Source organism: Cupressus sempervirens, chromosome 5 (genome assembly GCF_028749045.1).
Source record: "Cupressus sempervirens isolate cs-2001-9-10 chromosome 5, ASM2874904v1, whole genome shotgun sequence".
Lineage (NCBI taxonomy): Eukaryota > Viridiplantae > Streptophyta > Pinopsida > Cupressales > Cupressaceae > Cupressus > Cupressus sempervirens.
Window position 1 is genome coordinate 421,255,025 of NC_143122.1, and position 25,269 is coordinate 421,280,293.

Genomic DNA, 25,269 nt, shown 5'->3' on the forward strand with positions numbered 1-25,269 from the left:
TAAGCTGATCATCAACTCTAGGGTTGCAATATAGATAGTCTAAAAATAATGAAGTGCTGAAGCTATATTTTGTACTTAGCTGAAAACCTACATTTCTCAGAAAATATGCCAAATGAGAAGTGAAGAACCTGATTGTGGATGGCTGTAATATTTTCCTTCAATGCTGCCCCTTTTGCGTGCTTTTTTTTTCCGATCTGCTTTTTCCACTTGCTTTTTCCGGATTTGCTTTTTTCGTTTTTCTTTTTCGAACTACTTTTTCGGATTGCTTTTTTTTTCGGAGCTGCTTTTTCGGACTGCCTTTCTTTCGGTTTTGCTTTTTCGGCTTGCTTTTTTCAGACTGCTTTTTCAGCCTGCGGACCTGCTAGAAATGACCTCCAATAATTTCGGCCCTGCTAAAACTGCCTCCTGAAATGCTGAAATGCTGAAAATGGCCTTAAGCCCAATGATGCCCTAGCTGAAGTGACTGAAGTATCACCTCCAATTGTGCAACTGTTTAGAAGATATTTCACTTCCTCAGTTATGCTAATCCAAGGGAGTTTTCGTTCCCAAATATCAACTAACTATCTGAGACCACTTGGCTCCACAATAGACAATATGACTGAATCACAATTTGATGTCAAGAGAGGAATAAAACAACTGGATAAAAAGAATGAAGCCCGGGGTGCCTATTTATTCTTTTTTCTCCACTTTCTCCAAAAGCTTCTAGAACATTATTTTATTTTATCTATTAAGTGACTTTATAAAATATTTTATAATTCAAGTCACTTTATTAAATTAATTAAATATAAAGTTACCTTTTAATATTTATTTATTTGATAATTTTATAAATAATTAACTTAATACCACTTATTTATTTAATTAAAATAATTAATTAGTCATCCTCATAAAATATTCATTATTTTGGATAACCTAATTAATTAAATTAATTAAATCAAATTGCCTCCAAAATGGGGACATGACAAATGTCATGTGACTTGATATTCTTGAGCATATTATATCCTCTGATATCACGAGTTAGGTGATATCTCTTTTCACAATAGATGAGCCTATTGTGATGTGTATATACTTGGTTACATTCTTTATCTTCCATACCTAAGAAAGAGTGTTGATGAATAGCTTTGTTCAAATAAATTGGATGATATTATCTCCCTTGATCTGCTAATAACATGCATATATCTCCGATTTAAGTCTGATTATTAGCTTGCAGATTCGCTACTTTTAGAGAGGTTTGTTTAAGCAAACTAATGGATAAAACTGATTGGTATCAGTCCAAATTTGTATTACAAACCATTGCTAATAAAGAGACGTGTATTTTGTGGGCATGTCTCCTTTCTGAGGAGACATGTCCACCCAATACAAGTTCCTTTTGTATCATATTTATAGTCATTTCTGATCAGGCTTCAGGGCATTGAAATTGATAAATGCTCTGCCCTACATTGAGTTCTGCAATCAGAATTTAATATTCAGTATTTATAGATATTATAATTCACATTCGAAATTGATTAAAATCTTCACATTCAGATCTAAATCTGCAACTGTCAAATCAGAGATTAGTATTCATTCAATTCTGAAAATAAAAGGTATCTAATCTGATATAAATTTAATTACATTTAACAATTGCAGAATGTCTCAGTAGTGGTGGGAACTGTAAGTAGGGCACTGTACAGGAATGTGTTGAGTTAATGCCTGCATTGGCTATGCAATTATATATAATGATTGTAGTATATACAGATATTTAGTCAACTCTCTTCTCTTTGAGTTCATTGTTGTGCGTGACTGACTGAATTTACATAGTGAATGAGAAACTGGATGAACCGTTGATGATAAAAATGCCTCATGAATTTTAACAGCAACATATTGGTCTTAGACATCGCAACATTTATTGAAAAGAAATCATATTTAGTTTCAAATTTTGAATAAAATACATTTGAGTTGACCAGATCAAAACATAAGACACAGATCTTTTTGTAAAGTACATATAACATTACTTAAATTACATTCCAAACTTGAACTTTTTGAAATCAATTATTTACCACCAATCTAAATACAAGACTGAGAATAAGCTTCTATAAGTATCAATACAGAGATATTCGTCTGTTATATTCCACCAATTTTCCTTCAAAATCTACAAGTGAAAACTACCATATGCAGAAAACTGAATATATTTTTGCAGAGGAAACTGAAATCTTTTGATAAAATAGTTCCGATTAATTTTTTGCATACCTAACAATAAACAGAGAGAGAACAATCATGAGTTTACCTGCTCGCCTTCGTCATCACAGTAACCCACAAGTGAAACTAGGTTTAGATGGTGCACTCTGGATAACAACTCTATTTCTGTGGAAAATTCTCTCTCTCCTTGCAAGGACCCCTCATGTGCACGCTTTATAGCTACAATTGTGCCATCAGCAAAAATGCCCTTGTAAACCTTACCATAGCCACCTTGCCCAATTTGCATTGAGGTGCTGAAGCCATTTGCAGCCAATGCTATCTCATCGAAATCAAAATCTCTGACGCCTGATACTTTAACTCGCTTTCTTGCTTCTATATTAACAAATAATCATACTTGAGATTTCCATCAAAGAAAGAAGATAAGTTTGGTTATAATCAAGTCTGCATGTTTTATGATGATGGATATTCGTTCTAGATAGAAAATTACAGTACAGCAATATGAACAAATATAACATAGGAATATAGAGCATCCAATTTTTTTAGACAATATGTCGGCCTTGCAAAAAATAGATGCAACTGAGCTTCTCAAGGCCCAGAACTTATTTGGCAGGTGCCTCTACTCAATAATATTTCCTAGTCCAGGACTTAAACCTAAATTAGCAAACAAATACAATTCCAGGCTTGTACCCCAAGAGCTAACACAAAATCTGTTTAATTGTATTTATCATGAGCCTCCTAACATGTGCGCATGAATGTGTGTGCTTATGATGAGAGAATGGGGCGTATGGAGAACAGTGAACATACCAAACAGTTTTCTTCTGGAAGCAATATTATTGAGCTTCATACGCTTCTTCAAAACCATAGCTACAACAATTGAAGAAATAACAGCCGTGACTAAAATGACACCAACCAAAACTCCTGCTAGAGCACCCTTGCTCAGGCTAGATCCTCCATCAGATTTAGGATTCACTGTACCAGCAACAATGCATTATGGAAACATATAAATAAATCTCATTGCAGCATTTTTTGTTTTAAAAACCAATGAAGCAAAACAAAAGTATATATTGCTGGAAAGGTAAATATATTTATCCAATATTTTAGAGCTTGCAGGTTTCTGAAATCAGAAACAAACAATGAAGCTGTAATAAGGAAAAAGGCATTAGTTTTCCCCTTTTTGAACAGCTCAACCTGTCCATGAAAGATTTTGAACAAGGAACAGATTTCATTTTCATTTAAGAGAACTTCAATCTTTGCATCCTATTATTACCTTTTTGTACCACATGAATGCAGATTGTTTTATGCCCAGGTTACTAGTCCAGCCCCTAATCTGATCTGGCCTAGGTTTAGGGTTTGACTTTGGATTTGTTCACTTGTGGGTTTGGGGAGGGCCTCGTTCAAATCTTACTGAACTGTCCTGGGAAAACTGAGGGCAAATTTGACAGATACCCACATCAATATGCCAATTTTGCCCATTTTTAAATTTTATTACTTTTTTCCCCCTAAGAAGTGCAACTTGTCCCCTAAACCCTAAAATCTGGTATGCGAAACATCCAAAAGGAAAAAGAAAACTCATTTTTCACATTGTGATTGAATAAACAAAGCTATTATCCTCCATTGTTGAACTTATTTTCTTGCTTTCCATTGCAAAAATAGAGTTCATATTAATAGTGGAATGTTCCAAGCTAGTAGTTGTGTTATTCCTATGCTTTGCAAAAGTTCACATGTCATGGAGATCCTAGAGGAAGATTTTCTTCAAAAGAGGTGGGTTCTTTATATTTTATTTTTTCCAACATGTTTATTACAAAATAATTCTCTTGTTTTGTTTTGAAGTTTTTGGTTTGTTTTCATTCTTATAGCTATCTATAACACATGCTTGATTTTTTACAATGGATTAACTATATAGTTGGATGTGTGTGTGTGTGTGTGTCTTTACTTTCATTTATTTCAATTCTTCAAATGTGTTATTTACTTAACTTGTTAAGTATGGCTATGGCAACAAGTTCTAGTTTCGTGAGTTGACCCCATCTCAAAACCAGACCCAAACTTTCCCCTTTGGAAATATGTTGAAATGGTACAATGAATTCCACATGGTGGGAGCTATGTTTGGACATGTGGTGAATGTAAAGTTAGATATTCGAGCTCATACGATCGAGTGAAAAGCCATTGTAAAGTTAGATATTCGAGCTCATACGATCGAGTGAAAAGCCATTCGTGCAAATCCTTGCATGCAAGGCATCAAATCTTGTCTAGACAAAGATGGTAATGGTGTTCCAAAAAGACAAAGTTGGCATATATTCAAGAGCAATAAAAAGTAGATTTAAGGAATAGGTTCTCAATCAATGGATCCTTTGTTAAAGAAAAGATCTTGAGGGATAAAACCCCCTCCACTACCTTCTTACTTTCAACCTATAGAGAGCCATCTATTTTTATCCATAGTTAAAGAACAAATCATGGCTTTTACACATAGGAGATCAAAGGGACCATTCAAAAATGGCATCTCATAAAGAGTCTCGAGAGATCGCCAATCAACACAAATTGATATGAGTCTGTGTATGGATTGGCATCCAGTGTTGTTCACTGACCATAATGGGAACACATGGTGAAAGAGATTAATGAGGCTCCAAAAGGTAAAAGGGCCTTAGTTTTGAGAAAGTGCATAGCACCTTATTGGAAAAAGAGGTGAAATTTGTAGAGAATTCCTTGAAACCCATAACCGATTTGTGGGTCAAAACAAGGTTGTACATTTTCTATGAATAGAAAGATGCAAAAAGTTGGCCATTGATCAATTTTATTGCAACTTTTTAGAAACGGGCAATGTTTTTTAAAAAAGTGGATTTTAAATGAGAGGTAAAGGATGGTTCATTTATTGCTACCGTTCTTTGTCAAGCCATTGAAAAAGTGGGCTCTCAAAATGTTGTGAAAGACAACTATGCCAATAGTTGTGGAGTGACTTGTTTATTGGTTGAGGAGTATATACATTTTATGACACCATGTGCTGTTCACTCCCCCAACCTTATAATACAAAAAACATTCCACAAAAACTAATTGGATCAAATATGTGTATGCTGAGGTCAAAGAGATCCAAATGTTTGTCACTAACCACCATAGCCACAAGGCATATTTAAAACATTCTTGAGATCAAAGCTGCTGAAAATAAGTTGAATTATAAATATGTTTCATTTTAGTAAATTTTAGAAGTTATTTTTTATTTTAATTTTTTGTAAAGTTTATTATGTTTTTATTTTTTATTTTCAAACAAGGTGCTAAGACTTGTTTTTCCTCCAACATAACTATGTTTAGATGACTTGTGAAGATTTGTGAGGTGCTTTCTTGTTAATTTTATGGTAGTGCCTGTCGACCACATGCAAAACATCAAATTTGTTGCCCTCTAAACCATAGATGATAAACTCTTATCATCACCCCCGAGAACACTACATTTTGCACTTCGCAAGATTCATTTTCTATTGATGCAAGAATGGCCTTACATATGAATCAAAGCCTCTTAGTAGACCTCCAGTTGGCCTTGTAGTTTTCACGCTAATAATAGGATCAAACCTATTTATTACGAGTTAAATTCATATAGGTCTTGCCAAATTACATAATTGCAACTTACATGAATCACCCAAATAGGGAAAAACCCAATTAAGGTTGACAAGAGAATTAGCCATTAGGTGTAGTATAGGTCGGTCCTAGAAGGGATCCAACCTAGTTACACATCAACACTCCCTCTTAACTAGGGAGGATTCCTTCAATATCCTAGTTACATAGTAACAACCTGAAAGATCCCTAATAGATGCCCTTGCTGATCTGCTGTAGATTTTAAATTAATAAACTATATTTTCCTCTGATTTCTTTGATGGTCTTTGAGAATAGACAGAAGTTGCAGACGGTTTTGTTTTTGTTTTGTGTTTTTTGATAGTTTTCACAATAGTAATGAATAATGAACAATAAACATGAGAGGAGACTGAAAATAAATAAGAACATAGAGCCAAATCAGAATTGCCATAAATTGTACCAGGCAGATTTCTGATTTATAAAGCCAAATAATAAATCCAATGCAGTTCCAAGGAGCTTACATCCAACAATGATACCAAACTGCTGCAAATGGCAGCTGTAAGACTGTAAGGAATCACGTCCTAGCTGAAAGAATCAATCTGTAACGCTGAAACCATAAATTTGCAACCTGAATCCACAATAAAGAATGGCGTACTCTATCCTTGATAGCAACACACACTGTCTGAAGAATCCAATGCCAATAACTGCTGAGGGCTACGTCCCAGCCAATCCAGAACCTGGGGTTTGCGTCCCAGATGAAGAATTGCTCTCTCAGAGCCAATTCACAAAAATAAGATTTTCAATATGCAAAAGATGATCTTAGAATGAAGCTTCCATCTCCTTATAACCCCCTCTCAATTGCAAATCGAACCCTAAGTGTCTCCAAGTGGTGTTGTGTAGTGAAAATGTTATAATTTCTTATTTTAAAGTAGTCATGTTACTAGAAAATGACCTTTTTCCTCATAGATAGAATTCCATTCACTGAAATGCCCTAAGACCAAAGAGAAAGATTTAGAGAATTTTGAGACCTTTCCAACGAGCTATCACACCATAGGATGCGCATCCAAATGAGGCCAAAAAACCCTTTATTACTCCAAAATGGCTAAAACTTAACCTTATTTAATTTATTTAATCACCAACTTAGGAAATATTTAAATATATTAAAATATTTCCCAAATGGTCCCAAAAGGCCCAAAATGACCAATCAAACATGAATCTGACCTTGTCACCTGTCTATGACTGATGCCAGACAAGATGTGTCAACTGGTAGTCCATCCCTCAAATCTAGGGATGCTCCTAAAAAGGAGATAGCCCCAATCAACCAAAATTGAGTCCCAATGACTCCCCTGCTGTGTGCACCTCTGAGAGAACTGTCACTGAACTGGGAGTTCCTCCTAAAAAATAGGAGATGCACTCTAAGTCTCCAAAACGTTCGTCGAGGTCTCCAAATGCCTCCTAGACAACTCCTAGTCAATCCCTACAAATTAGGAATCTCTCCTACATTGTAGAAAACTGTTGTCTACTGCTCCAAACTACTTGGGAAGCTCATGCATGACTCTCAAAGTCCCTGGGTTGGTTACTTCTACACTCTGCTGGCCTATGGGAACCAGATAATAGACCAACCCTGCTAGAAATGTTGTCACTAAGGAAGGGCAGAAATTGGGGACATGACACAACCATCATGGCTACTCACATGAGAATACAAGTGAGCACAATCACCATGGCTGATCCTAGACAGTGGATCCATCATGGGTACTTCCATGAATGGAAACACAAGTGTTTATCACAAAAATGTGATGAGGTTGTTTACTATATAGGGTAAACAGATAGTTATTGCATTAAGAGGCTGGAATGTAATGCAAAACACAATAGTACTTTATTCATATAAGAAGATATACAATCATGATTACAATGATGCTTCATAATTCCATTCGGATGATGTACATATACTTCCCAAAGGGGTGACTCAACCGTCACACAACCTTTCGAACACTAACTAATCCCATCGGCTATAATATAGTTTTTACCGACATCATCCCCTCTAAAAGAAAAGTCGTCTCTAGACGACAAAATAGAGACAACTAGACTACTAAGTACATCAACACTCAAAACAAAAGTTAAGAAGAAGAGGGGTGCATCCCTGGGGCTAGTGTAATGGATGTCCTCTGTGCTCATAACTCATCTAGCTGCACCCATAACTCATGTACCTATTGCGTCCTAGCATACAAGTCCACCATGGCCTGCATCTAAAGCTCTAGTGCTCTCTTCATCATCTTAGCAATATTCTGGAGCTCTACCTCTTTTCCATCTAACTCCCTCTTTGTGTCCCCCAACTGAGATACAAATGTTGCCTTCTTGGATTCCCTCTCAACAATGAGTGTTGCTCGCTCCTTCTCCCAAGCTTCTTGCTATAAGGCCAAACTAGCTTCTACTGTGGCTAATCTGGTAGCTACCTCCTCTCGAGCCTTTGCTACTGCTACCTAGTCTGCCTCACTCCTACGTAGAGCATAGTACACCTCCTGATGCACTTGTACTATCTCTCACGTCAGGTGCTCAACTCTGCTCTCCACTACAAGCTCCTTAATAGTTCACTCCTTTCGCATCTCTAGGGTGTCTATGTTCGTGTCGTCGGCAAAAATTGTGCATCGGCCGATGGGTCCCTTCGGTAGAAGTCTTGTTACGTAGCCGACGGGTAAAACAGTTTGTAGTGGGTATAATGTACTTGGCCGACGGATACCTTCGGGAAGGTTCGTCGGAAAGTATTTATAACCCCTTCGGGAAGCATTGTAATCATCGGATGATATGAGAAAAGCATGATGTACTGTTGGCATATGCGAATAATAATAAGAGTTCTGCTATTTGCTGTTCGGTGTTCGTATCGATTTCCTTTGTGCATTGCTTAATTAATCCATACGGTAAACATTTGGCGCCGTTGCCTGATGGATCTGGCACACAAGCAGGCGGAGATGAATTAAATGCCGAATCAGTTGAACAAAGACAAGAGTAAGCTGAAGGAAAAAGATGACATACGTGTTGCGCAAGAAAAGTTAATTTTGGCTCAGCAGATAGAGCGTCGAAGGAGGTTTCAGAAGATTTCCGACGGAAGCAAGAGCGCGGAAGGATTGTTGAAGGAGACTCGACAACGGCTTGATTTGGTGGAAGAAGCGAGGGCGGAGTTTCTGAACCTACATACGCCACGGGAAGAGAATCCTGACGGAAGCAGATCGACTCGCACGGCTCGGAGTGCCGAAGGAGCACGAGCGTGGAGTGACCTCTTCGTCCGAGATATACTTCCGGAACGGACAGCTACGGTTGACAAACCCTCTTCTTCACCAAACAGCGCGGAAGTCCAAAACTGCACGGGTGTTGAAAACAGCGCGGAACCAGAAAACTGTGCGGGTGTTGAAAACAGCGCGGAAGCAGAAAACAGCGCAGGTGTGCAAAATAGCGCGGGTGTCCAGAACAACGTGGGTGTACAGAACAGCGCGGGTGTCCAGAACAGCGCGGGTGCTCAAAACAGCGCGGGAGTGCAAAACAGCGCAGGTACACAACAGAACCCTCGACATACAATAATAATGGCAGGTTCGAAGGAAAAATTGCCTAAATTTGATGGTGATGAAGCAGCTGATCCTATTCGACATTGTAAAACATGTGAAACGATCTGGAGGGCGAATGGCATAACAGATACAAACGAATGGATCCGACAATTTCCTGCAACCCTACGGGGTGTTGCCATTGATTGGTTTACGGATGCCGATCCACAGAAATTGAATAGTTAGGATAACATTAAGGAGTTCATCGCAGAATTTCAACTTTTGCGTGATGACAATGAAATTGTCGCAGAAATATTCAATACCAAGCAAAAGAAGAATGAAACTGTACGGGTCTTTGCCAGGAGGTTGAAGGACTTAATTAGTAAGATGGAGAATAAGCCAACTGATGGGTTACAGAAACGATGGTTCATTGAAGGCCTTCACCCGAAGTTGCGGAAGAAGATGAAGATCGTGCCGCCATCCACATACAATGAAGCGTACAACCGGGCAATGAAAGAAGACAAAGAAGAAGAAGAAGACCAACTCGTCCAATTCAGATGACGATGCATCCTCAGAAAATGATAGCAGCGATGACGAAGGAAGCAACAAGAAGGTTCGTGCCCTTCAAAAAGACATGATTCGGATGATGAAAGAATTCAAAAACATGAACAAGGAAACTAAGGGCAATGACCTATGGTGCACGGAATGTAAGAAAGAAGGCCATACGAAGGGATCCTGCCCGAAAGATCAATTTTGTGAAATCTGTCAAATCTTGGGACACTCGGTAAAGGAGTGCCCTTTCAATTTAAAAACAAGGACACCGCAGCAAGTGTTCCTATCACAGGAGGCATCCCCATAAGGAGGAAACGGGAACACCAGTGCGGAAGGTGCCACATCAGGTGGATATAGAAATAACCGGCGCGGTCCAAACAACAACAACAACAATAACAACAATGGTGGCAACAACAACAATGGGGGCAGGAGTCGAATTCAGTACGATGCGAATGGTCGGCCAATTGTTCAATGCCGCGCATGCAATCTGTGGGGTCACTTCGCCCGAGAGTGCACAACGACGAACCCACCAAAATTGTTGTGCCGATGGTGTGGACCTGGAGATCATGATGATACTAAGTGTCCGAAGTTCGGAGTAAACTTGATTACCGTAGGAACAGACGAAGAAGTTTTGGCAATCACTCGGAAACAGGCAAAGCTATACCCTGACCCAGCAAAAGAAAAGAAGAGACTGGAGGAAGCAAGGGCAGAGATCCAGAAAGTAACACGGGCAGAAACAGCACACCCGAAGGACATACCGAGTACCTCCGTCAGGAACTGTGCAGAACAAAACATTGTCCGGCAAATATTGCAAGCTGAGATACCCGTCAGAATAAATGATTTGTTGCTCACGATGCCTCAACTCCGTACGGCCCTCACAAATATAGTCCCCAGTGCTAAACAACCCGTAGAACAAGACAGCGACAAACAGGGGGGTACAAGTGCAGAAGATCCGATGTTGTTAGCTCTTTCATCTGGACGCTATCCGGCGGTTGTTGAAATGGGCATACTCGGGACTGTGCTAACAAACACAATCGTCGACGGAGGATCCGGTGTCAATGTACTACCAGAGGATACTTGGAAAAAATTGGGACGACTGACATTATGGCCACCTACCTTCCAGTTGCTAACGGCCGATCAACATGGAATCAAGCCATTGGGAATACTCACAGCACAACCAGTGACAATCGGAACACAACCATTCCTGTTGGACTTCGTTGTGATTCCTCTCAAGCGGAAGGGGTACGATGCTATTTTGGGTCGAGGGTGGCTGATACAAGCAAAAGCAAAGCATGATTGGAAGAAAAATACCTTATCACTCGAAAGCAAAGGCCGAAAGTATGTCATTGATCTACACACTCAGATGGTCAGGGACGAAGCCCTCTCGTCAGATTCTGAGGGAGAAGAGGATGAAAAGGGGCAAATTCTGGAACCGGATCAGGAGGGAGTTCTACGACTGGAAGGAGACGGCGATTTGGATTCAGTAAATGGTCTATACCATTGGCAGATAGAGGATTATGAATTGTTTCCAACCTGCAACGTACTGACCATAGAAGAAAACAATACCGATGCATTTCCGAAGGAATTCACTGAAATAAAGGAAGGGGATGCGGCACTCGATGTAACCCCGGCACATAAGTTCACCAAAGGAGAACCCATCAAATATAATGAAGTTGCGTTGAAAACCATGAATTTGGGAGATGAAGCAGAACCACGAAACATACTGGTAGGGGACAATTGGGACCCAGTATTAAAGGCAGTAGCCTTCAAGATATTTTTAGAATATAAGGATGTCTTTGCATGGACGTACAAGGACTTGAAGGGCGTACCACCTGAATTATGTGTGCACCGCATTCCATTGATCGAAGGAGCAATAACCGTAAGGAAAAGGCCCTACAAAATAAACAGAAATTATGCGGCCCGAGTTACGGAAGAAATCAATCGGATGCTAGAAGCTGGAATTATTTTCAAGGTATAGACCAGTGAATGGGTATCCCCGATCGTGATCTCTCTGAAAAAGGACTCCATTCAAATCCGAATGTGTTGATTTCCGATGCTTGAATGCAGTCACCATCAAGGATCCGTTCCTGATCCCATTCACGGATAGCATTCTCGAGGAGGTGGCAGGACATGAGATCTACTCATTTATGGATGGTTTTTCCGGCTACAATCAGATCTCAATCGCAGAAGAGGATAAACTGAAGACGACCTTTGTCGTGGAAGATGGGGTCTATGCTTATAATCGGATGTCGTTAGGCCTGTGCAATGCGCCTGCAACATTTCAGCGGATTATACTACACATCTTTGACAAGATGTCCGTCGGCAACTTCAAGGCATTTTTGGATGATTGGTCAGTATTTAGTACGGAGGACAAACACCTGGCGGCCTTAGGTGACTGTATGGAACGGTGCCGCCGTGCACGTTTGGCCCTCAACCCGAAGAAATGCAGGTTTATGGTTCCACACGGAAGGTTGCTCGGACACATAGTTTGCAAGGAAGAACTGAAGACAGATCCGGACAAAGTGTGAGTCATATTGGAGATGCAGCCGTCCACCAATGTGACAGAGGTAAAATCCTTCCTTGGTCATATAGGATATTACAGGCATTTTATCAAGAATTTTGCAAAGATAGCCTATCCGTTGGATAGGTTAACTTCCAAGACAGAATCGTTTCGATGGGACACCGCACAGGATGAAGCATTCGAAGAACTCAAGGTACGTCTGGCTACAACACCTATTTTAGCATACCCTGATTGGCAGAAGGAGTTTCACGTCCATGTGGATGCATCCAACTATGCGATTGGAGCAACTCTCGCACAGACAAAAAGCCACGGGTTGGATCATCCGATCTACTTCGCCAGCCATTTGTTATCAAAAGCTGAACAAAATTATAGTACAACTGAACGGGAAGCATTGGGGATGGTCTATGCTGTGCAGAAATTTTGACATTACTTGTTGGCAACCCCATTTGTGTTCTATGTTGATCATCAGGCCCTGTTGTATATGATCAACAAACCAATCATCCAAGGAAGAATCAGCCAATGGTTACTCCTATTACAGGAGTTTACTTTCAAGATTATCGTACGGCTAGGAAAGAAACATGTAAGCGCGGATCATCTATCACGTATTCGAACAGGAGAACCGGCAGACGGTGTAAATGATGACTTTCCTGATGCACAGCTGTTTCAGATTGCTGCACTACCAGAATGGTATACAAGCATTGGCGAATACTTGTCAACGGGACAGTTCCCAAATACCATGCCACCGAATGAAAAACGGAAGTTGGTGATACGGAGTGGAACGTTCCAATTGATTAATGGATTGTTGTATAAAATGGGACCCAATCAGATCCTGCGGCGTTGTATCCTGAAGGAAGAAATTCCACGAGTCCTGAAGGAAGCACATGAAGGACCGGCAGGAGGACACATGGGGCCGGACACAACTGCACGAAAAATACTTCTAGCAGGGTTATGGTGGCCAACAGTGTACAATGACGCTAGGGAATGGGTTGTTGCATGCGATAAATGTCAGCGAGCTGGAAAACCCTTGAAAAGAGATTTCATGCCTCTAAATCCTTCTCATGCTCAGGAGCTTTTTGAACGATGGGGGTTGGATTTAATAGGACCCCTGAAGACGAGCCGAACCAGAAGATGTCGATACATTGTGGTTGCCACGGAGTATTTGACTAAATGGGTGGAGGCGTGTGCACTACTGGACAACTCAGCGGTAAGTACGGCACAGTTTATTTACGAGCAAATTATTACTAGGTACGACATTCCCTTACAATTAACAAGTGATAGAGGAGGCCATTTTGTCAACCATGTAATCCGACTGCTCACCACGGAATTCAAGATTTACCATTCGCTGTCAAGTCCATACTACCCAAGGGCAAACGGATAGGCCGAAGCTACCAACAAAATTCTGGTATCAATTATATACAAATCCTGCGCCGTCGAAGGGGAGGATTGGGAAGAGAAATTACCTTCTGCTCTGTGGGCTTACCGCACGGCATACAAAGTCACAACAGGACACACGCCGTTCCAACTGATGTATGGATAGGAGGCCGTAGTACCAGCGGAATTTATGATACCAAGCTTGCGGATAGCACTAGAAAACAAGTTGGGCAACATGGAAAGCTTAAGAGAACGGTTGTATAAACTGAACAAGTTAGAAAAGAAGCGATTATTAGCGCAGTGGGCAACTGAAGTAACACAGAATAGGCGGAAGACATCGCACGATAAGCACCTGAAGCTAAACAGGTTCCAGTCCGGCCAGTGGGTATTAAAGTACGATGGTCGGAATGAGATCAAACCGGGTAAGTTCAACACTTAAGTGGGTCGGGCCGTACCAAATTCGAGAAGTAGGGGACAATGGAGCAATCAAATTATGGACTTTGGATGGACATGAAGTGCCGCAGGTGGTGAATGGGTCGGAGTTGAAGATATATCACGACCAAAAGACTTCTGCATCAGGAAATAGCCTTCGGGAGACCCCTCCGTCACTGCAGACTGACGATGACGTCAGTCGAAGGGAAAAGTGACTGTTTCTTTTTGGTGTTAAAAAAAATAAAAATAAATTAAATTTTTTTTTTTTTAAAAAAAAAAAAAAAATTTAAAAAAATTAAAAGGCAAAAAGTAAGCACCGTACGGTTTATTGGAGGCACCGTATGGTTTTTAGTAATGCACCGTACGGTTTTTCCAGCCGTACGGATTTCCGTAAAGCTGAGTACGGTTTTTAGAGGTTGCACCGTACGGATTTTCAGCCATACGGATTTCTCTAAGAGGAGTACGGTTCCATAAAGCATCATACGGGTTCTTGGTAATCACAGTACGGATTTTATATTTGAAGGGACATTGCAGCATGGGTTGTTTAAAAAACTGTAATGATTCCATGGCTGTGGTACGATTTTTCTAGAAGGTATGGCTTCCATAGTTGCTGCATGAATTGTTTTTGACCAGGTTTCAGGCAGTACGGATTCCATCAAGAGTGCATTCCTGTGGTGTACGGATTTCAAGAAGAGGGGAACTGAAGGCAATGTACGGATTTTCCTAGAGCCTTGAGCAATACAGATTTGAATAGGCGATGTATGGATTTTGAAACAATAATGCAACATACTATATGGATTATGTGGGCAATGAATGCAACCACTGTACGGATTTGAGGAGGGAAATTATGGTACGGACTTGAGGTCTTTTTTTAAAAAAAAAAAAAAAAAAAAAAAAAGGTACGGCTTTGTTAAATCAAGAGTGGTCATTTACCATACATATTTTTGAAAGAACTCTTCACCGTACGGACTTGGAAGGATTCTGCACTGGATTTGGGAGACCGTTAGAAAAAGATAAATATAATTAATGGAGTCTGCAGGTAAACGGCAATGGAAAAAACAATTAGCACAGTCCAAACTTGTGGAAGGCAGAAGCATGGCAGGTACAGGTAATTTGAATGAAGGCTCGAGCAGTGGCAAGGAGAAGCGCAAGACCATAGCACCTGCAATAGCTGAAGTCACACCACAGAGTATACAATTTGAGGGGTTAAATGGAACGGATTGCCGGAAATGGTGGCATGAAACCCCTAGTGACCATCCAGTCAAAGCAAGCATCAGAAGAGCATAGGTTGAATGGGCCATTCAGATGCCGGTTTTTTGCATTAGAGAGTATGAAGGGTATCTGCGTACCATGATTGAAACATATGGCAGAGCCTCTCACCGAAGCACATTTCAGTATCTGGGACGGAACTTAGTGGTATCATTCAAAGCAGCAGATTTCACACGAGTTTTTGGCATTCCAAGGCAGCAGGGCAGGAAGATTCAGCCAAAGAAAATTCCAAAGGATGGAAAACTATTTTTAGTCAAATTAGTGTGTGGAGATTTGACTGAAGCCGAACAGGCGACATTAGCCGAGACATCAAAGGGGAGGGGTTTAAAGAAAACCGACATTCCGGAAGGTCCATGGCAGTGTCTGATGGACTTAGTCAAAAGCAAGCTCACGGGATCCTCTAGGGCATCGGATATCACATTTCCGCAGGTGTCCATGATGAACGGCATAATGACTGGGAAAGTGTATGATTGGGCGTCTATGCTGGCTGAACGGATGCATGAATTCATGACTCTCCAGCACAAGACTTTCTATATGCCTCATTACGCCATTGGTCTATTCTTGGATGCTGTAGCACGGGTGATTCCAACAGAGGAGATTGAGGCACAGCCTGGACCACTGGCTCCAGGAGAACCTCCTATCATGCAATGGAAGCACTTGGACACAATCTCTGGGCAGAAGGGTTCAGCAGGTCAAAAGAAGCCCCGGTTGGACATGGCAGATGATACTGACAGCAGCCGACAGGAGACATCTTCTGAGCAGGATAGCGTGGAGGAAGAAGAAGGCGAGGGCGAGGATAATGAGGCGGTTCAGATTGTCATGGCTACCCCCTTGCTATTTTCGCGTACTACGGTTCCTATGACTTCCGAGTTGTTACCCCGAGGCTTACACATGGCTCACATTCCAAGATTTGGGCAGACTCGGCGACTGATATTGATGACTGGAGGATCCCACCAGGCAGTCACACTAGCCGCACCATGGCAACATGGGGTACGACCTTCTCCTGTCCGGCCGGCGGTAGGATTTACGGTCGGCTTTGCTCACTTGGCCGCACCCGTTGACCGAGAGACTTCTGCAGCTCCTGAAGCACTTCCGGTAGCAGCACCCGTGGCGTCTGCCATAAGTCAGCCAACAGCAGTTGTTCCAGTAGCACAGTCAGCAGAAGCTGAGGCACTTTCAGTAGACAACGTACCAGACGAAGGAGTACAAGAGTGTACGGACCCAGCGCAACCAGAGGTCATGGATAGAGCCAGTGTTTTTCTAAGACAGCAGTTCCGACTCGTCCCTGACAAGCGTGGCCCGTCCATTCAGTCCCCCAGCTATTCAGGAGTGGCACCTGCACCAGAGCCTCCGTCTCAGGAGGAGGGAATGCCACATGCCATGAGTGCGCCGACAGCAGAGGAGGCGGCATCGGATGTGGGCATGGCTCCCGCAGAGGAGGCGGCACCGGTTGTGGGCATGGCTCCCGCTGATGAGGGGGACAATAGTGATCCCGAATGGTCAGTCGAGGACTTCGCCAAGGAGGATTACGGGTCAGATGAGGACAGGTGCAGGGACTACCTCAGGACTATGAAGTTTGCATTAAAGAAAGGGCATGATGTGGCGATTCAGGCTCTCACTCGGCGAAGGGAGTGGCATTTGATTCGTGCGTATATTCGTGGGATTTGTCCTAAGCGATTTCAGACTTGCTTTGTTGATAGAGGGTGGCCGGCAGTTGAGACACCAGAAATGTTGGCAGATTGGGCCACTGAGCCGGAGTTGGGACCGAGTGACACTCCAATGATGAAGTTGGCACATGAGATCGTAGGACTGTACAAAGAAGTTTACTATGCGCGGCAACGGGCGGTGGCGGATAGGGCAGCAGACAGTATTGCAGCTCAGAGATCTCTAGCAGTTGAAAAAGAGGCAACAGAAAAGATAGCCACTGATTTGGCCGACAAGCAGGCAGCATGGGCAGCCGAACGGGCAAAACTCTTGAAGGATATGGCAGCAGTGGTACAGGAGAAGGACGCAGCTATCCGAGATAAAGATGCAGCAGAGCATGAGTTACAGTTGGCCAAGAGATAGTCTATGGATGCTGCACTTCTACTGAAGGAGGCCGTAGAAGTTAATTCACAGATTCAGACAGATCTGCACATCCGGACTGACCAGGTGTATGAGTTGCGTCGTCATCAGCACCCTTCTGGGAACCCTCCTTCTCTCTAGTTTTTCTTTCTTCTTGATTGTGGGTTGTCTCCTAATTTTGCTAGTCGTCAGGGGACGACTTTTCTTTTTGGGGGGGATAATGTCGTCGGCAGAAATTGTGCATCGGCCGACGGGTAAAACAGTTTGTAGCGGGTATAATGTACTTGGCCGACGGATACCTTCGGGAAGGTTCGTCGGAAAGTATTTATAACCCCTTCGGGAAGCATTGTAATCATCGGATGATATGAGAAAAGCATGATGTACTGTTGGCATATGCGAATAATAATAAGAGTTCTGCTATTTGTTGTTCGGTGTTCGTATCAATTTCCTCTGTGCATTGCTTAATTAATCCATACAGTAAACAGTTCGGCCATCCTCTCGACTTGAAACATACTAAGAAGCTTGTTCGACAACCAAACCGCATGAATGACAAGGCCTGCTCTAACTCCCACACTATTGTCTCCAAAGCACGTCCCTGTGCTGAAACTACTACTTGGCGACCTTGAGTCACCACGTCCGCTAACTAAATCTTGACATCCTCCTCCCTTATAGTTGTCAACGGGTCAAATGGTGTGGGGTGCTTTGTGGCCATTGCTGCCTCTACTGCTTCTAACATCCTCTTCGTAGTACTCTTTGTCGGAGGTGGGGGAGGTGACTCAACTGCAAAAGTAGGATAACTCTGCTCTGGTGGGGCTGGGGGGATCCATCGCCTGAGGTACTTCTCTCATAGGTGAGATAGTGGCAAATTTTGATGTTACCAGTCTAATGCTGAATCTCCTACCCAAGTACCTACTCAAGTTCTGTGTAGCAGTACCCTCAATGGTGGCCAATAATGTATCATCTATCGTGACCACTACATTAGATCTCACTACCTCCAGTCTGACCTATGGTGTCCCCAAACTCTCAAAAACCTCCTGTGCTGGTAACTCCATCACCTCCTCTGGCAAGGCTGTCATCGGTGATGGATGGGACTTTGTTTGAACTGGAGCCACAGCCTCCGGAATGGTTGGGGTCGCTACAGCTGACTCTACTGTGACAGGGGTCATCACTACTGGCTGTCTGAGCTATCCAAATCCTGGAATGTGTGCACTGTGTGTACCCATAGGTACCAAATGTGTTGTCACTGAAAGTGCAAGTCGCACGAATAGCAATGGTGTTTCCATAATAACTTCCACCTCTTCGTCGTCGTCTTCCTCCTCTTCGTCAGTCTTACTATCATCAAAAGATGTCTCTTGTTGACCACTATCTCTATCTCCTGCATCCTGTCTGGGTCGCTTCTACCCAACCATGACCTTCTAGCCACGAAGTGTGTCTAAGTGTCTCCACTCCATAATAGGGGCTAACCTGGTGCGAGCAGGCCAGGCTTGACCTCTAGCCTATGTGAGGAATCATCTGCGTTGTCAAATCCAAGAATAACCCAATCACATAGTGAGGCATGTAGAATGTCTTGTTATGAAGAATCATGAACTCATATTCTTTTTGCTAGTAGTGCGGCCCAGTTGTACACTCTCTCATTCAAGATCTCATTCATCATCGCTACCTGTGGAAATGAGATATCAGACACGCGGCTTGATCCTGTGAGCCGACTCTTCACCGGGTCCATGAGGCAATGCTAATGCCCTTCCTAAATGTTAGATTCTTTAGTCCTCTGCCCTTTGAAGTGTCCATCAGAGCTTCTTTTTCTTCTTGCGACAGGTCACCACATACAAGCTATATCAGGTGCACCTTCACCTCTCGATTTAACTTCTTTCGTTTGTTATCAATTTTCTTCCCCCACTGTGCAGGGCCAGGTATTCCAAATACACGCGTGAAATCCGGCGCCCTAAATGAGATTAACAAGTCACACCTGAGATAGGCAAACGAACTAGTTCTAGAGAATCGACCATAGGTCTATCATCATGCATAGAAAGCCCTTGTAATCCCGAATGCAAAACACTAGATTTGTATTGCCCATTCTACTTGTGCCTTTTGGATGCTAGTCTTCACCATATGGTTCTTGGGTGTATCTTGCCACCATACCCTGCGTTCGGCTCAATTCAAGCCTTCGAAAGAAATATTTTGTGGTGTGAGTTGCACTAGTGCAGTTGTCGGTTGTGCTATCTATTGCCCTTCTTTTGTTTGGGCTTGTGCTTGTGCCTCTTGCAATTTGAAGACCTGATGGCAATGTCTTCACACTTCTGTTCATGTTCATGCTAGTTAGTGAATCTTTGTCTAACTTCTTCCAAACTCTCTTCCTGGCTAACTGCATAATTGTCTCTTCTTTTGTCTTTTTGTGTGAACAAAAATGGTTAACTTTTCTTTCACTTCTCACAACCTCTCCGTACACTTCTGTACCCTATTTGAAAAACCCTAATAGTATGGCTCCTTAGATACAATATGCAGACTATGCCTGATGTTTTAATCACGACACAAGGCTCTTTGTTTTCCTAAATGACTGTACAGTGTTGTCTTTCTCTTGTTTTGTGATTCCTATGCCTTCTTTAGCAATCCGTACGCTAAGGTCCTCATTGTCTTAGTTTGTATGGTCCTTGGCAGAGACATGTCTTCTCCTTGCCTTCATTTTTTCTTTTGTGCTGCTTGTGACTATACGAATGGGATTTCTTTTTTCTTATATTGCTCACCGAAGCCGCACACGGTATCCCCTAGTGGTCCTCTGCTTTGGCTGTACGGTCTCCTGGTGGTCCTTTGATTTGGTCATATGGTGTCTCTTGTAATCTCTGTTCTGGCCGTGCAGTTCCCTTCCCTGGCTCTTCCAACGCCTTCAAGGATGGTGTCATGTTTAGGATTGCGGTCCATAACTAAGACATTGCAAGAAGAAGGTTGTTCAATTTCATGGGAACCTCATCTTGCATTACCTGTCGTATGATGCTTTGTTCTACCTGGTTCCTCCTTGAGGTGCCAATAGTGTCCTTTGTTTGTGATTTTTTAGCCTCCATCTCTTTGGATACGTTGTCTTCTTTCCTTGCACACGAGTGATTGCTAATGTTTCCTCATCATATCTTTCTATGGTCAATAGGTTCACTCCAGCTTTAGGGCATTTTGAATTGTCATGGTCTCCGCGACCACACCATCTGCACAATAGCTGTGGTGTTCCCTTTGTAGTATAGTCTCTAGCAAAGTGGCCCCAGAGGTTGCAACCATGACATTGTATCATTGGTCGTCCAATCAGATCGTACTATATCCAACTATGGCCCCTGTTATTGTTGTTTCGGTACCCCCCTGAGGTTGTGTCATTGTTTGTATTTGTTCCTGCTCCGGAGGTGGACACTTCTTGCATTAGTATTACTTGTTGGTGTCCCTTTGTTTTCATATTGAACGGGCATTCCTTGGTGGAATGTCCCACAATCTGGCAAATATCGCAAAATTGGTTCTTGTAACAAGAGCCCTTTGTGTGACCCTCCTTGCAATCTGTACACCATAGTTCCCCTTCTCTCAATTGATTATGATTCTTTTTCATGTTTTAAAACTCTTTCATCATACCTAGCATATCCTTCTGTAGTGCTCGAACCTTTTTACTCGATTCCTCATCAATGCTTTCAGAGGATGAGTCTTCAAAATCCAAAGATCTGTCTTTCTTCTTTTTGCTAGTTTTAAGTTTGCTCTCCAAGTCCATCGTGTTGTTATATGCATAAATGTATGATGTTGGAGGTACAATTTTCATCTTTTTCTATAGCGTTGGTCGTAGCCCTTCGACGAACCACCTTTTCTTCAACCCATCCATTGGTTGGCTTTCCATTTTTCCTATCAGCTCCTTCAGCCTCCTCATGTATACACGGACTATTTCATTCTTACCCTATTTTGTACTGTGAATTTCCGCTACTATCTCATTATCATCCCTAAGTAGTCAGAACTCTACTATAAATTATTTCTTGACATACGACCATGTAGTTAGCTTCTTCAAATTAATGTCTGAAACATCTCATAGGGTAGCTGGAAACTATCGAACCTAGTCATCTTGGTCCATTATACCATTTACAGTCCATATTCTTTTGCACATTTTACAATGTCAAACTAGATCGATCGTCCCATCGCCATTAAACTTTGGTAGTTCTTCCTTTGGCCCTGCCATTGTTAACTTCTTGCACATTTGTCGTACTTGTTGTGCATACACGTTTTGTGCACCTGCACTATTCTCAGTACATGCACTATTCTGAGTGCGCGCGTTGTTCTGCACAACCACATTACTCTATGATATGAAGAGGTCTTCTACAAGTGAAGTTATTCAATTCTCAACTTCTATCCGTTCGTCTGGTGTATCCAGAACGAAGAGTTCACCCCACGTTTGTGCTCCTTCGGCACCTCGAGCCATGCGGATTCCTTCGCTTCCATTTGGATTCTCTACCCTTGGCATATACAAGTTTAGGAAATCCTCCCTTGTCTCTTCTACTAAATTCAATCTTTGTCACGTCTCTTCAAGCAAGTCCTCGACACTCAGTCTACTAGGCAAATGCACTCCATCGATCTATGCTCCTTCACCACTTCGGTGCCTGTAGGCAAGCTTTTGAAACTCCTGCCTTTGGTCCACCTATTGTGTGAGAATTAATTCTTCCTGTATTGTACATACATCATCCTTTTATTTTATTTTATTTTGATCTTTATTGAACAAATTCAGCATTAATCTTCATAACACATCTTTTATACCAGGTTCAACTGGCAATGGCGCCAAATGTTTACTGGATAGGGTAAATAGATAGTTATTGCATTAAGAGACTGGAATGTAATGCAAAACACAATAGTACTTTATTCATATAGGCAGATATAGAATCACGACTACAATGATGCTTCATAATTCCATTTGGACGATGTACATATACTTCCTTAAGGGGAGACTCAAGCGTCATGCAACCTTTTAGACACTAACAATCTCGTCGGCTATAATATAGTTTTTACCGACAACAGAGGTTTATCATGGCTACTCCCAGAGGGTGACTAAACAAAAGTGTTACATCATGGAATTTCTTCCGTGACATCCATCATGCATGCTTGCAGAAGGTGGATCCACCATGCCTGCTTGCAAAGGGTGGATCCACCATACCTAGTCGGAGAGGGTGGAATGAGAGCTTTCACCCCAAACTTCTCCCAAAGAAGAATGCATCGCCACCATGCCTACTTATAAAGGGTGGATCCACCATACCTACTCACAAAGGGTGGCACGAGGGCTTTCACCTAAGGCTTCTCCAACAGAAGAATGCATCTCCACCATGACTACTCACAAATGGTTCATCTACATGCCTACTCACAAAGGGTGAATCTATTATACCTGCTTGCAGAGGGTGGAACAAGAGCTTTCACCTCAAACTTTTCAAAAAATAAAACAATGCAATAACAAGGGATTGCACCTTGAACTTCTCCCTCTCTGAGAAGAACTCTTTAACAGGGGATTGCAACTCAAACTTCTCTCTCATGGAGAAGAACTCATTAAAAAGTATTGCATCTCGAACTTCTCCGTCAAGGAGAAGAACTTATTAACATATAAAAGATCATTCGAAAGCTGAGACTCCCTCTCAACAAAGGAAACATTCTCATAGCTTTGATTAACACAATACCGACAAATTGGCTCCAATGTTTGTCTAACAATGAGCTTTTGTAGTCACGTTGGTACACAAGCTTGTTGATCCTATTGAAAGGACTTGGCATTTTACATCTGCCACTCAATCTCCCTTTGAATCTAATTTCTGCAACTAATTAGTCTCCCTCTAAATGTCATTTCTTCTTCAAAAAAAAAACTAATCACATTGATAAACTGTACAGGTTCTTTCTATCAAATTTCTATCGATATGCAATTAGCAAGAATTTCTCAATATTTAATAATCCACCAACCACATATTTGACACTCATTAGTAATCACAAATCTTCTATAATCTATATTCCTATTTTGGTTCAAATCGTTTCCTCGACCCACTCTAATACCATGTTAATTTTATGGTAGTGCTTGTTAACCACAGGCAAACCATCAACTTTGTTGCCTTCCCAACCATAGATGATAAGCTCTTATCATCATCCCCGAGCACACTATATGTTTTGTAAATCATAGAATTCATTTTCTATTGATGCAAGAATGACCTTGCATATATATAAATCAATGCCTCTTAATAGACCTCTAACTGGCCTCGTTGTTTTGGCGCTAAGAACAAGATCAAACCTATTAATTACAAGTTACATTCACATAGGTCTTTCCCAATCTACATTATTGCAAGTTACATGAATTACCCAAATAGGACCAGATTCAATAAGGATTGAAATGACAAAATTCATTAGCAATATGGCCAATTAACCATTAGGTGTACTAGGTCGCCCCTAGAAGAGATCCAACCTAGCTATGCACAAACATTTTTAACGTGGTCATCAGCCCAAATTTATCCATATAGAGGTAATGTAGCATTACAAGGGCAGCAAAGGTTAAGAAAATGATCCTAGATGACATTTGGTCAAACAATGTTTAGTATTTCCTAAGTTGCATTGAACCCATATTGAGTATGATCCATTATAATGACATGGACAGGCCTTGTTTTGGTGAGGTTTATGATGGTATCAACGTGCTAATTTAAGCTGAAAGTCACCATAAATGCAAAAGAGCAAGATCCTAAAGAAAAGCTATTCAAACAACTACAAAAAGTCATTGAAGAGAGATGGAACAAAATGACACTTGTTTTGCCTCCAACGCACTTGTATTTAGACGACTTGTGAAGATTCATGAGGTACTTTCTAACATGGTTATCAGCCCAAATTGATCCATATAAAGGAAATCTAGCATTACAAGGGAAACAAAGGTTAGAAAACAATCTCAGATGACACTTGGTGGAATTTGTAAAGACTCGAACTGGCTTCCAATTTGCACAACTTATTGTTTTTGCAATTTCCTCAAAGTTCACTAATTATTATATTTGTTTTTCCTTTGTAAATATAAATCAGCAACTTCAAGAACTTTAAAATGAAAACATAGATAATCAGACTGTAACTGTAAGATATACTTGCATTGAACACAACTGATTACATTAATTTCCAGAATCCTTTATGATTCATTTACTCCAACTAAGTTGCAAAGAAATATAAATTTAATTGTCCCCAATGAAAAGAAATCTGGTCTGAGAAGTTAGGAAGTCCCACGCCAAATCTGATTCCCCAATTGTGTTGCAAGCAGTCGGGTGAGACACACAATATTGCCTACTGTGTCGTACGACCCTCCAAGGAAAATCGCAGATGATTCATATGCAGAACCGGCCCATTCAATCCTAACACACACCCCGAATTGCTTCAGCAAACTGATCGCAAGCCCTCAATTTGCTCACGTGGCTGAAATGGAGCATCACACAGCTGGTAGTAAATTGTGGATCCTTTGTTACTATTGTCCAGCTCCTTTGTTGATAAATTCAGTTCAGAACTCTACCGGAAACAACTGCTATGTAAAACACTGCCTCCAAATGCAATTTGGCAGTCTTCTAGTGTCAAGTTTGTTTCCCAGCTTGCAGTCACCAATATGAAAGAGCAATTCGATTCTCTACACAAATTCAGACAATAACCTCACACCAATCTCCAAGACACAGCATGAACAGTGGAGAAATGCAGATCGTTATATCTCAGCAATGACTTGCGGCAATTCACAAACAATTCTCAGAATTATAAATCCAATCTCCCAGTTACAAGAAATCATAGATAGGAGATTTAACCAATGAAATCACT

At 41.5% G+C, this 25,269-nt stretch overlaps 1 protein-coding gene across 7 annotated transcripts in view; it reads right to left on the reverse strand.

The window, feature by feature from the left end:
* Window positions 1-25,269, reverse strand: part of LOC149556578 (putative LRR receptor-like serine/threonine-protein kinase At1g06840) — a 269,227-nt gene that overhangs the window by 38,305 nt on the left and 205,653 nt on the right. For all 7 annotated transcript variants that reach the window (XM_089830965.1, XM_089830964.1, XM_089830962.1 and 4 more), the window contains 2 exons: window positions 2,977-3,141; window positions 2,261-2,544 (listed from right to left, as the gene is read on the reverse strand). In XM_089830965.1, coding sequence (XP_089687091.1) covers window positions 2,261-2,544; window positions 2,977-3,141 — 449 coding nt within the window. The remainder of the gene's footprint in view (window positions 1-2,260; window positions 2,545-2,976; window positions 3,142-25,269) is intronic.